General features: G+C 44.4%; 1 protein-coding gene across 1 annotated transcript in view; it reads left to right on the forward strand.

Moving 5' to 3' along the window:
• The window catches only part of Fkbp5 (FKBP prolyl isomerase 5), an 85344-nt gene that overhangs the window by 50418 nt on the left and 17398 nt on the right, over positions 1 to 17528 (forward strand). The window contains exons 4-6 of the mRNA XM_036168176.1: positions 1733 to 1875; positions 2660 to 2774; positions 15287 to 15443. Coding sequence (XP_036024069.1) covers positions 1733 to 1875; positions 2660 to 2774; positions 15287 to 15443 — 415 coding nt within the window. The remainder of the gene's footprint in view (positions 1 to 1732; positions 1876 to 2659; positions 2775 to 15286; positions 15444 to 17528) is intronic.

Genomic DNA, 17528 nt, shown 5'->3' on the forward strand with positions numbered 1-17528 from the left:
TAGAACTGGAGTTACAGACTTTACACCATGTGGGTAATTCTCTGGAGAACTCTGCTCGGTCTGCCTCCAGGGTCCGGGCACCAAGAGATCCCTCTCATTTCGATCCTGGGTCTTCAGTGTCCTCTCTCAGCTCCTGGGTCTTCAGTGTCCTCTCTCAGCTCCACCTTGTAGGCGTGACCATTACCGAAGCCTCAATGGGGGTTGGAACTTCCTGGCCAATGCTGGGCTGGCTATCCACTACATCTCCCCCTTTTGTCTAAATAAGAAGTTTCTAACCTAATACAAGACTATATACAAAGAGATGGTTATCAAATATTGTCCAGGAGTAATGAGGGATAATTACCTAAATAACATGGAACTACAATCAATGCAAACAATATCAAGCAAAAAAACACACACTAAAATCCAGAGAAGTCTAGAGTGTGGGTAGGTGGCATGTTACAAAGATCATTCCAAAAGGTGTCCTATCCTAAAGAACCTGAGTCTAATACTTAATATAATCTATCTAAGATATTATATATGTATATGTACTAAGTTGTAACTATAACTGTTAATCTCCAACCTCATCAAAGACCTGAGAAGGAATATAATAATACCTGAGAAATGGGAGAAGGACGCAAGCAACTTTCAGGAGTCTTGCAAGAGTAGAGAGAGACAGCTGGCAGCCTGGACAGTCACCTAATGTTTCTCAGCATTGTTGGTACATTCAAATTGGCTACAGGCCTAGAGTATGTGACAGACCATTTTCAGAAGCAGGAATTCTGAAAGACCATCTTACCCTGTCTTGGCAAAGTATGGTGGTCGCTTTCCTTGTGCCCCACTTGCCCATAAGGACAGCATTCATACTGTCAGCAGTTGAGGCAAGGGCAGTTCTTTGCCCAGTAAGTCATTTTGTGCCAAGAAGACAAACTTCCAAATGGAAATGTCTTAGAAGCCCAACATTCTCTCGGGATCAAATTGGTGCTGCCAGGAGCAGTTGTGTCTCACGTCAACAGAATTCTAAGTTATTTAAATGCATATTCTCTAGGTCCATGAAGTATTTGAAGATTACCTGTCCATCCGACCTATGCATCAGTAAATCTGGATAACCTAACTAACATAATTATAGAGATGACAAGCAATGGGTAGAGTTACACCATGTGGGTGCTGGGAATTGACCCTGTATCTTCTGCAAGAGCAGCCAGTGCTCTTAACTGCTGAGCCATCTCTCCAGCCCCACAGTGAGACATAGTTAATGCTGCATGAGATAAGAGTTATGAGTCTTACCCAAGCATGGTGCACATGCCTGGCATTCTAGCATCCTAGAGCCAGAAGCAATCCAGCAGGAGAATTGAGAGGTCTAGGCTAGTTATGCTACATTATGAGACTGACTCAAAAAAACAACAACAACAAAAACCCCAGCAAGCTAGATATTGTGGTGCACACCTTTAATCCCAACACTCAGAGGCAGGCATATCTCTGTGAGTTCAAGGCCAACCTGGCCTTACAGAGTAAGTTCTAGGATAACCAGGGATACACAGAGAAACCTTGTCTTCTGAAAACCAAAACAAAACACCAGAACAAAAGCTTATTAAGTGCTAACAGTGCACAGGTAGCCTGCTGCCGTCCTACAGTTGAGCAGCAAAGCTGAGTTTCTGGAACTGGCAAGAAAAGAAACATCCAGATTTTATAGTTCTTATGATTGGATAGATTTGATTTTTGTTTGACAACGTGTTTTCTTGCTTTCTCGTAGGCCAGGTTATCAAGGCCTGGGACATTGGGGTGGCCACCATGAAGAAAGGAGAGATCTGCCATTTACTATGTAAACCAGAATATGCTTATGGCTCTGCTGGCAGCCTCCCGAAAATTCCCTCGAATGCATCTCTCTTTTTTGAGGCAAGTATCTGTCTGTGTTGTCGACTTGCCGGCATGTGCTGTGCTGTGCTGTGGGACAGGGGCTGTTTGCCACTGAGAACCCGCTCCAGCTTACTTATTTTGGAGCTTGGCTTCTGGAATTGTTTCCCACACATCCAGGGGATGCGCCTGTGCTTTCTTAGAAATGTGTCTCTGGCACAAAATGGGCATATCCAAACAAACCAAAGACGCAGATTTAGAAATACAAGTTCTGCTCAGTAGGGAAATAAGACATACTCAAAACTGCCGGGCCGGGAATGCTGCTGACGAGCAGTAAAACGGAGCGCCGTGAGGGTTTACGACTCCTTCCCATCCCCATCAGGAGTAGTAAGTGGTGGTGCATTGTGTAGCCTGGGTTAAATTAATTACACATAATGGGTAAAACTTGATTTTTATATAACAAGGTGAAAGTACATCCTCAGTCAGTTGAAGGTCAGACTCTTCAGTTTTAGACTTGAGGCGGAAACTTCATAAATCGGGGGTGGAAACTGGTAGCCTTGGAGTCAGACAAAATTGTTGTGCGCCGGCACCTTGTCGCTCTGGCTTTCTGCCCACAAGGCAGTTGTCCTAGTATTTCCGGTCTGTCTTTGCACTGCAGCCTCACAGGATGCAGTCCTAGACGCTGTCATTACGCGGGGCTGTTTCCAAGTGTTGCCGAGTACACTGTTCTCTTTCTCTGCTCTCCTCTGTCTTAGCCATAGAGATAAAGATGTAATTAAGAGTCTCATAAAATAACTCTTAAACTGGCTCTGGCCTTCTGTTCTAGATTGAACTCCTTGATTTCAAAGGCGAGGACTTATTTGAAGACTCGGGCATCATCCGCAGAATCAAGCGGAAAGGAGAGGGCTACTCCAACCCGAACGAAGGGGCGACGGTGGAGGGTAAGTCCTGCTGCTGGGGGCCAGTCCTTCCGTGGTGTGAGCCAAGTGTGGAGGCAGCTGTCAAGTGTGCTTGTTAAAATAAACCTTGTGGGCTGCGGACTTGGCTCAGCAGTAGTGAGAGCTTGCTGCTTCCTTAGAGGACCTGTGTTTGGTTCCCAGACCTACATCCACTGACTCAACATCAACTAATAGCTCCAGTTCCATAGAATCCAGCACCCTCTTCTGGTCTCCCTGATGGGTGGGTGTGCATACACACACACAATATTTAAAAAAGTTAAAATAATAAATGCATTGAATGTATCTCTCAAGAACAGTTTCAGATTCAACATTTATCTGAAAACTTCTTTTGTTAAATACTAATTTAATGTGTGTTCCAAGCATCTGGCAACATCTAGAAACTTCAAAAATACATGTACAGTAGTCCTATCTACCAAAGAATTCTCAGTCCCTAGCCCTGGGAGGCATTTCTTTCTGCCTTTCTCACAGTAGCCGCAGGAGGTGAGATTTATTATCCCCAGGTGAGGAGAATTAGTTCAGTGATGTCATATAAATGGCCTGAGATTGCAGAGCTGCTGAGCTGCTGTGGAGTTGGACAGCTGTGTTCATTCTGCATGGGGTGGCCTGGTGTCGGGTACTGCTTTGCCAGTTGCCAAGCCAACCTGAAGCTATTTTCATGTCTTCATCTGAAGCCTGGGAAACGAGTCCTTCCCTGAGCACACTGCAGACCGACTGCCACCTTTTTATAGCAGCGTTTGCCTACCTGTCTGAGGACCAGGATTTTGCTTCATCAGGTTTTGTTTTGTTTTGTTTTGTTTTGAGCATCTGCTGTGTGTCTGACACACACCAGGCAGACCATAAAAGCCTTCTGCACTATAAGTGTTTGGAGGTGTGGTTACTGAGCTGATGTCTTCAAAAGGGAGTTGTGAGAAAGACAGGCTAAACAGGGATGTTTATAAAAGGCCCATTCAGAAGGAAGTTCACCTAAAACAACTAGAATAATCGAGTTTTATTTTTAGCATGTATATACTATTTAGACCCATATTTCATTACACAAGTCTAACAGTTAGTTCAGGTGTATTATTTTCTTTTTGGTTTTTGGTTTTACGAAACAGGGTTTCTCCATGTAGCCCTGGCTGTCCTGGCACTCACTTTGTAGACCACGTTGGCCTCCCAGCTGCTGGGATTAAAGGCATGTGCCACTACGCCCAGCTTTGTAATATATCTTTAATTGGGGGTTTTTGACAACCAAATTAAAAGGAACTGTTTTCTCCAATTACAGTATTCCAAACCTGTGCCACTTGTAGAAGTGGCCTTGAAGCAGGTGAGACTAAACCTTGATTTGGGTAATTAATCAATGGAAATCATATTTTTAACTTTGTTTGGAAAAAAATTTAGACTTAAGAGTTGCAGGCTGTTCCGGACTGTTTCTCTCCTGGTATTAAGATCTTATGCATCCATAGGGCATTTGTCAAAACCAGGAAGTTAGCGCCTCACACCCATTACCACACCAACTTCTTTTCTAGTCCACGATCAAATGCAGACTCTGGACCTGCAGTTATCTCTCATGGCTAGTCCTCGCAGTAAATTAGTCTCCGTCTTTGTTTCCTCCGACTTTGACACTTTTGAATAAGGTTTACCATGTGGTAGACTGCTTCCCAGTTTAGGTTTGCAGTAAGGAAACTAAGGTGTGGGAATACTGTGTGGGCGATACTGTGTGGGCGATGCTGTGTCCTGTTTAGTCCATCATCGTTGTCATCCTCATCAGAGGCACATGGTGTCGTGGTGATTCCTGGGCTAAGGTAGTGTCTCCCATGCTTCGCTCCTGTCTCGGTAACCTTTGTGAGCGTTGTCTTCTGTGGTCTCCTCCCTCTACACATCACACCCAGTAGTAGTAGGTCTTGCATACAACAGTTGTTACTATGGTATTTGATTTATGATAATTTTGTTTCCATGCCACATTTACTAGTTGGAATTCTACTGTAAGGAAGAGCTGTCTCTTCTCCCTGTGTTTATTTGGCTGTTTTCTTCTGTCCTCTGGTGAGATGTTTACTTGGTGTTCTAATTGCTCAGGTCTGGCTGTTGGAAATGCCTCCTAGTAAAGTCTTCTCATTTGTTGATTTGCTCCTTGTGAAGAAGACTGTTAACTGTTTGTTTTGTCTTCCTCACTGTGTGATACTGTGACATGTTCTAGACTCTCTTGAAGGTTCTCCTGTCCAGTCCTGGAATCAACCATCTTTCCAAGAAGCACTGTTTCCTTTCCTTGGAAAACAGTATTTAGAAGCTGAGTCAGGTGCTCAGGTGTGTTTGGGGGAGGGGGGGAGGACTTGATGCTCCTCGAGCATCCCAGCAGACAGAGTTAGGAATGCACTTCAAAAAGAGAAACATCTGTGTGGATTTCTGTATCAGTTGCATATGCATTAAAACTGTGAGTATAAAGCTCAGCAGTTAAGAGCATTGTCTGCTTTTCTAGAGGACCCAGGTTTGATTCCCAGCATGCACATGGAGGCTTACAACTGTCTGTAACTCAAGGGATCTCAAGCCCTGTTCTGGCCTCTGAAGGCAACAGGCACTCACTTGGTACACAGACATACATGCAGCAGAATACCCATATACATAACAGACTTTTTTTTTTTTTTTTTTTTTTTTTTTTTGAGACAGGGTCTCTCTATGTAGCTTTGCGTCTTTCCTGGAACTCTCTTGGTAGACCAGGCTGGCCTTGAACTCACAGAGATCCACCTGGCTCTGCCTCCTGAGTGCTGGGATTAAAGGCGTGCGCCACCAACACCAGGCTAGAATGTCTTTTTATTCCAATAGATTTACAGTATATGTTTATGTATGCAGTCCTAGAACATACATCAAATGACTCCTCAACTATCACATGTTAGGATAATGCCAGAGTTTCTGGGTACAGTGGGGCTGTTAGACATAGGGTACACATGGGCTTTGGAGGTCATCGACTGAACGTTTGATTCTTGGAATTATTGCCTATTTTATGTCTCAGACACCTTTAACAACCTTGGGCGTCTGGTTTTCTCATGTGTAAAATGGAACTGATTTTTTTTTTCCCGAGTTGCTGTGACAGTCATTGCAAAGGGGTGGGGTACTTCCTGTGTTCTTTTCTTACCCTCTCTACTGTATTCACAGAACTGGTTCTGCTTCCTTTAACTGGATTTGTGGAAAGGAACCCTTGGCTCCTTTCATTTCCTCCACCTAATCCTTGGTTAATTTGTCTCTAGTACAGTCTTAATTTTAATTTCGTATCTTCTTAATAGTGATAGGTTCTGTTTTTGAGGAGCACATGGACTGAATGGAAGGCTATTAAATAGTAATCTTTTGTGCTGCTTTGTAGGTTTGTGGAACTTATTTTTTCTCAAAATCTGCAATTTACTTTTACCAAAATTCTCATTTTTTATGAATCAGTCATAGGTTCTGTTCTTCTGTGCCTTTTCTTGCCAAGAAAAATTACTGTCTTGTCATTTTTATTCAGCGCTGTCCTTTTTCCATCATCAAGAAGAGTCGCTGCCTTCTGAGTGCTCTGTGTGTGGTGATTGTGATGACGGATACTTCAGTCGTCACACTTGAACTTGATGGCCAGCTCGGCTGCACTTGTAAGCATGCTGCCTTAGAAGATCAGTTGTGCTTTCTTACAGCTCTGTCTGGCTCGCATCTTGGGGAGTTCTGATTGGTGGCGTTGGTGACGGGGGTGGTGGAAGTGCTGGCTGTGGGGTGCCCCTTTGCCCACCCTTTCAGCTCCATCTGGGGGCAGGTGCCGACAGCAGTGGGGGTGGACAGTTCTTTCTAGTGTGCGGCCCAACCGTACTCTCCAGGCGCCTGCAGGGGAGGCTTTCCTAACCCCTCTCACCTCCTGACCCAACACGTCGTCATAGCTGGAGAGTGAGGGAGTTACTTTCAAAAGAGAAGCCCCTGGTAGTACAGACTTTGAAACCCAGGTGGGAGGATTTTGTGCGTGTTCGAGGCCAGGCTGGTCCACTAGTGAGTTCCTGGATAGCTGGAGCTACATAGTGAGAACCTGTCTCGAAAAAATTTAAAGCAAGAAAGAAAAAGGAGAGGATCAGAAATTCAAGTTTATGTGAAATATAGAAAGTGCCAGGTGGTGGCACACACCTTTAATCTCAGCACTTGGGAGGCAGAGGCATGCGCATCTCTTATGAGTTCGAGACCAGCCTGGTCTACAGAGTGAGTTCCAAGATAGCCAGGGATACACAGAGAAACCCTGTCTTAAAAAAAAAAATAAATAAACAAAACAGCAACAACAACAAAAAAATGAAATATATAAAATAGGTGGTTTTAGACTGATGGAAACTGGATTCTGTAAATCCTACCCAAAGCAGGTGTTGAGAAGACCTCTATAGAGGTCCATACCGTTCTTCTCAACAAACTCGGGCAGAACTCCAAGCTCCCACTCAGCTGGTGCAAGGGATCCAAAACAGGCTATGGGGCAATCATCAGCACTGCTATAAAACAGTACGGGACAGCTTCACCAGTGAGCCTCCAGTAGTAACTCTCAGCGGTGGCTCAGCCCATAGAATAAAAATCTCAAGGAGACTGGCAGAGGCAATTTGTTTTCAACTCCCAGGTGACTCTAGTTTGCAGCCAAGGACTGAAAACTAACTGCCTGAGGATTTGTCGCTGTGACTTGTGCTCAGAAGCTAGGCCTGACTCCAGACTGCAGCAAGGGAGAAGCCTCAGGAGACTGCAGGTATTAGACTTGCACTCCAGAACGGGAAAGAAGGGATCCTAGAACTTCTGAAACAGATTGCTGGGTGTGGCAGCTCTCCACAACAGTAAACAGTGCTGGAGGGCTCAGTCTCTTGCCTCGCGTCAGCAGTAAGGCAGGGCATCCCCAGCCTTGTGCACATAGCTGTCTGATAAATACTTAAGTCTTCACCTGTGTCCCTCACGGTCCCCCTTTTGGGAAAAGGCCGACATGTTGCCTGCTTAGAATAATAGCGGCAGGCAGGTAGCTGCAATCATCTGCTCCTCAGAACCTCCCTGGCTTATATGTGTAGACAGCAGGGATGAAAGGTGGAAGGGAACTAGCAGAAAACACAGAGGGACTAAGATGCAGACCAACCACTGTTTGTCCTTTAAGAGCCAATTCCAAACTCAAAACAAACAAAAACCCACCCAGACTTCTGAAATGCAAAAGAGGATAAGAGAGTCTGAAATTGATGTTCATTAAAATGGGAAGTCTGGAAGAATGAAATGGACAGTTTCTCCACATCTAAATTGTGATCTGAGGAACGGGCAAGAGCATCTCAGGAGATGCAGAGGAAGAAAGAAAGGAAGATGTGGATGATGGAGGAAAGGCTAGACATTACCCCAGTCAGCCACAGAACAGGAAATCTGCCAGGGCAGAAGAGTTTTAAGACTTAAAAGGGACAGGTAATAGTGACAGGCAGGAAGAAGTAGTTTTTCATGTAGCTATATCCTGATGAAATTGCTGAGTTCTTTAAAACTGTAATAGAATATGCTAGAAAGATATCACAGACAACATAAATGACTAGGGAAACACCAATCCAGCAAAAGAACACTAGCTGTTATCCAGCAAACTGGAGCCCAATGCCTGGTACCAATGTTGAGTGATTCCTTAACCATCTGTAACTCCAGCTGTAGGGAATCTGATACCCTCCTCTGCCTCCAAGGGCATCTGTACACATGTGTGCGCACACACATACCACATACACTTTTTTTTTTTAAGCTAATAGGGGTGGTAGAACAGAGGGAGACAGATCCTTGGAGCTCATTGGCCATCCAGGCTAGCCAAATCAATAAATTTCAGGTTCTGTGAGAGACCCTGTTTTAAAAAAATAAGGTGTGGTGGCATATGTCTTTAATGTCAGTATTTAAGAGGCAGAGGCAGGTGGATCTCTGTGAGTTTGAGGCCAGCCTGATCTACATAGTAAGTTCTAGGGACATCCAGGGCTACACAGTGAGACTCTGTTCAGAAACAAATACAGAGAGCCACTAAGGAAAACACACAACACCAACCTCTGGGGCCTTCACATGGCATGAATGAATGAATGAATGAATGAATGAATGAGGGAGGGAGGAAGGAATCTGCTAAAGGCAGGATTCAATGTCAAAATGTCATGACCAAGCTATTTGTTCCTTGTAAATGAAGCAACAAAAACATACCAGAAACTGAAAATAGAGGAAAGGTTTTATGTGTGTCTGTGCTGAAGTCTGAGGACTGTGAATGTTCTGGTTTGGCTGTCCACACCCTCTCCCAGTATTTGGTAATGTTCAACAAAGGACTACAGAAAGAGGCCACAGGTGCTTGAAGCCAGGTCATTATGTTTTCACAAAATAGCTCAGTGTATTCGTGGTCAAAAATATGGTGTGTATTCTTTCTTATGTTTTAGATTTATCTAGAAAGTATCCCCAGATTTTTGAGTGAAATCATAATAGAAAATAGTCTGCTTTTTATTTAACTAGAAAAAGAACAAACCACCCATTTGTTGTAGCATTCATTTTAGGATAGTCGTACAAAACAAAAGCTCTAGGTCAGTGATGGATCTGATAGCCTCCTGGAGCTTATTAAAATCAGTCCTGACTAATAGATTCAGAAAGGCAGATTCCTATAAATTAGTGAAAATTGCTGCCATTTCCTTAAAAGCTCTGTTTTCAGATTAGTCATCAAGTAAATACTAATTTTGGGGTCCTGAACTGTGTGCTAAGTGTTGCGGTGTACAGAAGCAGGGAACAGCTCTGGCCTGGCCTGCTAGGAATCTTCCTTGTACTTGACAGCTGTGGAGTCATTGGTGTGTTCTTTTTTGGTTGTTTTCTCTCTCTCTCTCTCTCTCTCTCTCTCTCTCTCTCTCTCTCTCTTTTTTTGGAGACAGGGTTTCTCTGTATAGCTCTGGCTGTCCTGGAACTCACTTTGTAGACCAGGCTGGCCTTGACCTCAGAGATCTACCTGCCTCTGCTTCCCAAGTGCTGGGATTAAAGGTGTACACCACCACTGCCTGGCCATTAGGTGCATTCTTTTTAAAAAAAAAAAAAAAAAAAAAAAAGATTTATTTATTTAGTATACAGAAGAGGGCGCCAGATCTCATTACAGGTGGTTGTGAGCCACCATGTGGTTGCTGGGAATTGAACTCAGGACCTCCGGAAGAGCAGTTGGTCAGTTGGTGCTCTTAACCTCTGAGCCATCTCTCCAGCCCAAAATTATTTTTCAGCCTTTTTTTTTTTTTTTTTTTTTTTTTTTTTTAGCTGAGGATCGAACCCAGAGCCTTGCACTTGCTAGGCAAGCGCTTTACTACTGAGCTAAATCCCCAACCCCTCATTAGGTGCATTCTTACATAGGGTCCTAAAACATGTAATGTTGGATGATTTACTACTGATATGGACGAACAGCCATGTCTGTCATTCCCTGAATTCATTTCCATATCCACACTTAATACAGTGCTGCTTACGGTAGAAACTTTATGTGTGAATGAATGTCAGTTCTGTCCAGATACTTTAATTTAGCAACTAATTGTTTTGTTTTCTTTTACATTTAAAAAAATTTTGTTTTTATGCATGTGTGTTTTGTCTTCATGTATGTCTGGGTACCACATTCCCTGGAACTGGAGTTATGGATAATTGTGAGCCACCATGTGAGTGACAGGAAATGAACCCAGGTCCTCTCCAGGTTCATCTAGTAGCCGAGCCATCTCTCCAGTCTCTTGGCTTTCTTTGGAGACAAGGTCTCCTGTCCTAAGTCTGGTCTTCTTGCCTCTCTGTCTCTTGAATTGAGTAGTGATCAGATTTCCCAAAATTGCACTTGCTGCTGTGTCCACTCTAAATTTTTAGTTCTTTATTTTGTGTGGTGTTGAATTATACCCAGTGTTTTGAGAGCACTGAGTAGACACTTTACTACTCAATTGAGTACTTACTTTTTTACATTTAATTTCTTTCTGTTAGTGGTGGTGGTTTGCTTGAGACCAGGTCTCACTAGGTGCTCTGATAGCCCTCCAACTCACTGTGTAGTCCTGTCTACTCTCAATCGGGCAGGGACCCTCTTGTTCCTGCTTCCCAAATGCCACTGTGCTTGGCTTTGATTTATCCTGCAGTTAAAGCTAGCCGGGGTCACCTGTAGTTGGCAGGATGGGACTGATTAGTATCCAGGCCTGCTCCAGGTCTACACTGTTGTGAAGGGGACAGTGGTGAGATTATAGATCTCTCCCGTCCCAGTAGTCAAGTTCCATGCCTGCTGGTGGGAGTGTCTGTCTCATAGTTCTGTCCTCCCCCTGGAAGAGAGCAGGAAGGGAGGCAACCTGGGCAAATCTGACCACCACGCCTGATAGGAACCATGTCCTTGTGATCAGTGTGCCTTGCTGCTTTTTTTTCTTTCTTTCTTTCTTTTTTTGGAGCTGAGGACCAAACTCAGGGCCTTGCACTTGCTAGGCAAGCACTCTACCACTGAGCTAAATCCCCAACCCGTTAACAGGGTTTTTTTTTGTTTTTTTAAAAATTTATTTATTTTATTTTATTTTTTTGCTTGCTGCTTTTAGAAACGTGTCTCTGGTTGCTTTCTTGGGGCTTAACAACATCCATTCTCTTGGAAACCCTACTCTGTCAGGAAATGGACCCAGAGAAACCCTTTCCTCATGAATGAGGCAGTCGAGCCTTGCCTAGTGTGAGTGACCCACATAACCTGGTTTTCTTTAGCCAGATGACCAGTCTTGTCTAGTAATGCTGTCACAGCGTTCCCATTCAGATACCCATGACCCAGTCGTTGTTTTGGGAAGGAGTGCAGAGCTATCAGACACCAGCTTCTATAATTAGAAAAGGGAAAGCAGACGCTCACCGAGCTGCCGGCTTAGACCGTGGCATTTTCAGCACTTTTTAAAAGTTAAGCAGCTCCTCCTTGGTTTTGCTTCCTGAAATACAAGCTATATGGTTTGGGGTTCTTGCACTCCAGTCTTGTCACTGCTGCGTGCCCCCCCCCCCCCCCCGTTTTAATCAGAGAATAAATTGCTGTCGGCACATTGAGTCCATGTGCCAGCCACACTCAGAACAGGGTGTTCTGTGCTCTTCAAAACAAAACTGCTCTAGGGCAGTAAGAGAACAATAAGTCAGCACTCCGGTTGAAATGATGTTTTGCAGTGACCGGGCTCACTTGATGTGGTTACACTCTGGATTGCGCAGCTAAACTTGGGTAATTTGGTTTGGTTTGACTTTGTGGGGTTTGTTGAAGCACCCCCCTTCCAGGTTACATAGACTTTCAGTCAAGAGAAAATATTGTCTCTTTTTAACTTGCTTACCAAAAAAGCCCTAAGTAGAAGCATCCTGTATGTACTTCTGTTCTCTTGGAGCACGTCATAGATCATTTACTTCCTGTAAATCATGCTGGATGAGATTAGCAACAGACCTCCCGAGCCCTAGAGGCTGAGCTCCCGAGTGAGTCATGATGGCTTTTATTAAATATTTATTAAGTGTGTATTTGTACTATGGAATACAAAGTCAAAAGTACCCACACGTCTTCCAGAGACAGAGCAGAAGAAATGGGCTTCATAGGAACTGGGTGCCTCTGCATAGATTACCTCTAAGCAAGTCTTCCTGTGCAGCAGCAGCCTTCCCAGAGCCCTAGTGGGCCTTGTAGGGCTTGTCACAGCAGTGTTCAGAACCAGCCAGTCCAGCCAGTGAGGCCCTTTCTCCTTGGAGATGGAGACTCGTGGGCCGTGTTCACCCTGCTCTGATTCTACATTTTTCTCTGACATTCCAGACTTGATCATGTTACGAGGTGATGTGCATAGATGTGTCTCTGGGATTGTCACTTAAGATGTTAAATTACATTGTGTTTATTTATTGTGTGTGGGTGTGCATGTATAGATGAGAGAAGACAGCTTGTGGGATGGACTCTCTACTTCCACCACCAGAGGCCCAGGGAATGAGCTTGGTTTGTCAGGTGGAGACACACCACTCTCTGCCTGCTGAGCTAGCTACCTTGTGCTCACTGCTGCTGTTCCAGAGGCAGGGTGCTTCTCAGCACCTGTGCTGGACTCCAGCTCCAGGGGATCTGATGCCCTCTTCTGGCCTCTGTGGATACCTGTACACATAGAGCTTATATTCAAACATACACATGCATAAATTAATCATTTTTTTCCTTTTTAGATTTTATTTTATATATATACATATGTGTGTATGTGTGTTTGCCTGAATGTATGCTTATGTACCACATAGAGGCAGTGCCCACAGAGGCCAAAATAGGGCTTTGGATCCCCAGGAACCAGAGTTATTGACAGTTAGGAGCTTCCATATAGGTGCTAGGAATTGAATCCCAGGTCCTTGGAAGAGTAGTAAGTGCTCTTAGGCATTGAGTATCTCTGTAGCCTTAGCTGGCTTTCTATGCCTTTGTTACAGCGTGACTTCTGCTTACTCATTGCTTGCTTTCTACGTTCTCCTTTCCTGCACTCGGGAAGAGAACTTCTGAAATTATTTAGTAATTTCGAACCCATTTCATGCTGCAAATCAGTCTAGGAAACGGACAGATAATTGGGGATCCTTTGCAGGAGTCTGGATTTCCTGTTTTGAAAACACATTTAGACTTGATCGACCAAAAGCCACAACAAATGTACTGGTTGTCCGTGTCCTGTCCCGTCCCGTCCCCCCACCCCCCCTAAAGGCACTGAACCTGGGGAGGAAAGTAATTAGTGATCAACTAACAATAAACTTCAGAATTCCCTCCCCCTAAAATCTGTCAAGTTGTGAGCGACTAGGATGATAAACCTCAATGCTAGAGACGTTGTTACCTAGTGCATGGGCAAGAGCTCCTGTGCTTAGCAGATCTCTCATGAAAAGTACCATCCATTAGTCTAAATTCCGTTTATTTATTGAGGGTCTGGCGGTTGAGCCTCAGACTTTGTACATGCTAGGTAGGTACTCTGCCACCATGTTCTACCCCTACCCCCTCTTTCTTATGTATTGTGACCTAGGCCACAGATGTATGATTCTCCTGCCTCAGCCTTTTGAGTGACTAGGCTTACAGGCCTGAGTCCAGGCTCAGATTAGATGCCTAACCTTCTAAGAAGTTCCTTTAGAAACATCACCTTTTACTACAGAAAAAACACCGTAAGCCTCAAATGTGCTCCCAAACCTCTGGTGCTCATGTATTTTAAAACAAAGTTAAATATTTTTAAAATAGAAGAGGCTGCTGGCAGTACTCACTACTGCCCAGCTGGGTACTTCTTATACTATACTCAACCAGTTTTTTTCCATGTTATGCATGCACTGGGGCAGGGGTTGGGGGGGTCTGCAAGTTAGCTATTCTTTTATCTAGAACATTCCAGAAGTGGTTATAATATAGACAGCATCATACATTTTAGCAAGTGTAGGATATAAACAAGAGGCTTTATGCCACGTCCTAAGACCCAGGCCAGCTGTAGCCTTTGTTTTGAAGGAACTGACTCAGGGTCTCGGTCGGCAGCATTGTGAGCAACCAGGATGGTGTCCGTCCTTTATGTCATGACTCTGGCGACTGAGGCCTCTTTAACCTCCAGAGCTTCTCTCACTTCTCAGGCCTAGGCTAGAGAGGACTGATCAGGATTAACCACCAGAATTGGCTTTAAAGCTGGTTTCCAAGTTGAAACAGAACCATGGGCGTTCAGCAGACTGTTGAGGTCAGATAGTAAAAGTGGAGTGAGTTGGAATAGAAGATGGTAGTTGTCATAGAACATGGGATTAATTCTTAAGAGAGAGTGGTTTCTCAAGACTCTATAAAGCGAGTTACTTGCCCGCTTAAGCATCCTTGGGAAATTACTAGATTATCAAAGAGAAATCATGGAGACTATTGTACTGTCTCTCAAACCATTCTGTTTTCTTACTGAGTAAAGGACCGAATTGAAAAGGCGTATGTAACATGAGCATTAAAACTAATTGGGGCTAGGATATAACTCAGTGGTGGGTAGCTTGCCTTGTATGCACAAGTCCCTGGATTCAGTCCCCACCACCATACAAAATAATTAGAGCAAGATGTGCTGCATGCCTCTAATAATATATTAATGCAGCACTTGGAATGCAGACGCAGGAAAATAAGAGTTCCAGGCCAGCCTGAGCTACATAAAAAGAGACTGCCTCAAAAAAAAAAAAAAAAAAGTGATCGTTTAACATGAATGTATTATTGGAGAAATAACATTTAGTCCTAGGCATTATTATTTGTTTATTTATTTTTGCCCAAGCATCTGAAGCCAAGAGACTGTTATAAATGGTTAAGCCATTGTATTTAGTCAAGACTAGATATGTGGCATTCTCATAATTGTATGTTTAAATAAGCCAGTATATCTTGACCCTATGTCACAGGTAAGAAAATTAGTAAGTATTCATTTAACCTAAAACAGAAAAAATACTCTTGTTCTTGAACTTTCAGACTGGGTGGGCAAAGCTTCTAGAAGACACTTCATGTGTCTGTGGACAAGGGGGGCAGTGGCGTTGCCACACTGCTGGCCGTTTACTTGCCAGGCCATGCGGAGGAGCAGCTTGTGACTGTCCTGTCTCCCTGCCCTCAGTCCACCTGGAAGGCTGCTGTGGTGGAAGGATGTTTGACTGCAGAGATGTGGTGTTCGTTGTTGGTGAAGGAGAAGATCACGACATCCCAATTGGAATTGACAAAGCCCTGGAGAAAATGCAGAGGGGAGAGCAGTGCATTTTGTATCTTGGACCACGGTAAGAGGCCCCGTTTCCGTCCCCAGTGGAGCGATCTGAAGACCCAGGGCCTGCTTGCTCTCTCACTCAGTGTTAGCACGTTGTGTCAGGTGATGGCCGGAAGTGTGGGGCCTCACACCACCATAGAAGTCTGAGAACAGGACTAACAGTCAAGCCTTGTTTGGGGTTTGTTCCTACACCATGGTGCCACATCAGCAAAGACCGGCTCGTCCTCCTTTCTCTCTGCGTCAGTGCAGCAGGAGGGTGTTGAGTGGAAGCAGTGTATGAATTACTGCCACTTGAACCCGTGCCACATTCTTATGTGGAGTCCCTGAAGGAAGAAAAACCAGCTTGTTCTTCCTGGATCTAAAGACAGCGGAGATGACTCATTTTTGCCTAAATTTTTCCCATCATAAGGATAGCCATTAGCACTTCCAAGCTTAGAACTAGCCGGCACTGACAATCTCTTGTGAAAACATGTTTTGTATTATTTTTAGACCTAAAATTATACCATAAATCAACTCTTCTATCTTGAGAAATGGACCCCTGAGAGAATCCAGGGGTGCCGCCTGCATGCCAGTGTATCTGCTTGTCCAGAGTGGCCTTGCAGGCCGCACAGATTGCCACTGGCAGAATTTTGAGTTCTGGAACTCTTGGGCTTGCCTTCACCTCTACAGTGGTTCACTGACTTAATGCTAATGCTTCTGATGAACTCTGTTTCTCACTTGTTCTAGCCATGCCAACACTTCCTTGAAAAGTCTTCCAGAATGCTCTGTCCTGATTCTAAAGCTGTTCCAAGGCTCCTTTACCTGCTGTCTTTTCTCTCAGCCCCCTTCTTCCACTGCTGGAGGCCTACTTCAGTGTGTGTGGGTTTGCACTGTACTCTCGTTCACCTCCAGCGAAGAAACCTTTGCCTTTGGACAGAAAGCCTTCCCCCTACTTCCAGGGCAGGTTCTTCACAACCTACAGTCTCTAATTACTATTACCATGACGACGATGATGATGATGATGATGATGATGATGTGAAACTCAGTATGTAGACCAGGCTAGCCTCAAACTCTGCCTGCCTCTGGCTCCCAAGTGCTGAGATTAAAGTTTTCTAATGTAACATTCCAAAATTAGAGTAGCTCCACACTCAGGTGGCACATGTGTTTCAGGTGTGTTCTCACAGTTGAGTCCTTAAGGGTAAGTTCTGTAAAGTGTGAGCATTCAGTAACACACGACCCAGCTGGTAAGATAGCAGATCAAACCAGACTGATCTGTTCATCAGTGTAGCTAGTTCTTGCAGGGTTACACTGTCAGTTGTTTGTGGTTGAACCCTGTTCTCTGCAGCCTACCTGTGGCGGCACCTAGGTAGGTCCCCTAACTGCCTAACTCCCAAGGCTGCATTGGCAAGCCCCTGCCAGGTAAGCCGTCCCTCCTCAGCTCTTCTGCAGGGCTGTTGGCCCTTCCCCTTAGACCACAAGTAAACAGACCTCTGGAGAACAAATGCTAGATTGCCAATCAGGCATGCAAGCCAGCCAGTTCTCCTAAGTTTGGGTGTATAAAGGTTTCTTTCCTGCCCCTCCTGGGGGATGGGGGTATGTTAGCATACCTCCAGGGCATTTTCTTGATATGTTGAGTTCTGTGAAGTGCATTCTGTGCTGTGTGTCTACACTGTCTGCATGTGCCTGTGAGACAGTGTACATGGATGGTTGCATGCATACAACGAATTGACTTGTTCTATTAAGATAAAGTGATCCAGTTTGTACTGAGTAGTCTTCTGTATTTCACCTTCCTGCTCCCCCTCCCCTCCCCACCCCACCCCTCCCCATCCCATCCCACCCCACCCCTCCCCCATGCACACACACACCTTCCTTGACTTCCATAGACTCTTTGACAGGATGTTTTCATAAGAAACTAACAAAGCATCGATCTTCTCTCTCACTAGGACAGCATCTTTTCTTCAAAGTGTTCTTTAAAATACTGTGCGGTGGTGGTCCTCTCTCAGAGGCCTTTCCACTCCAGGAGGTTCTTCTCAAATAAATAATTAAATATTGTGATTGATCTCTCTTTTGTTTTAGGTGAAGTTTTGATCATTTTAACTTTTTTCTCCTTTCTTCTTTT

Source organism: Onychomys torridus, chromosome 18 (genome assembly GCF_903995425.1).
Source record: "Onychomys torridus chromosome 18, mOncTor1.1, whole genome shotgun sequence".
Classification (NCBI taxonomy): domain Eukaryota; kingdom Metazoa; phylum Chordata; class Mammalia; order Rodentia; family Cricetidae; genus Onychomys; species Onychomys torridus.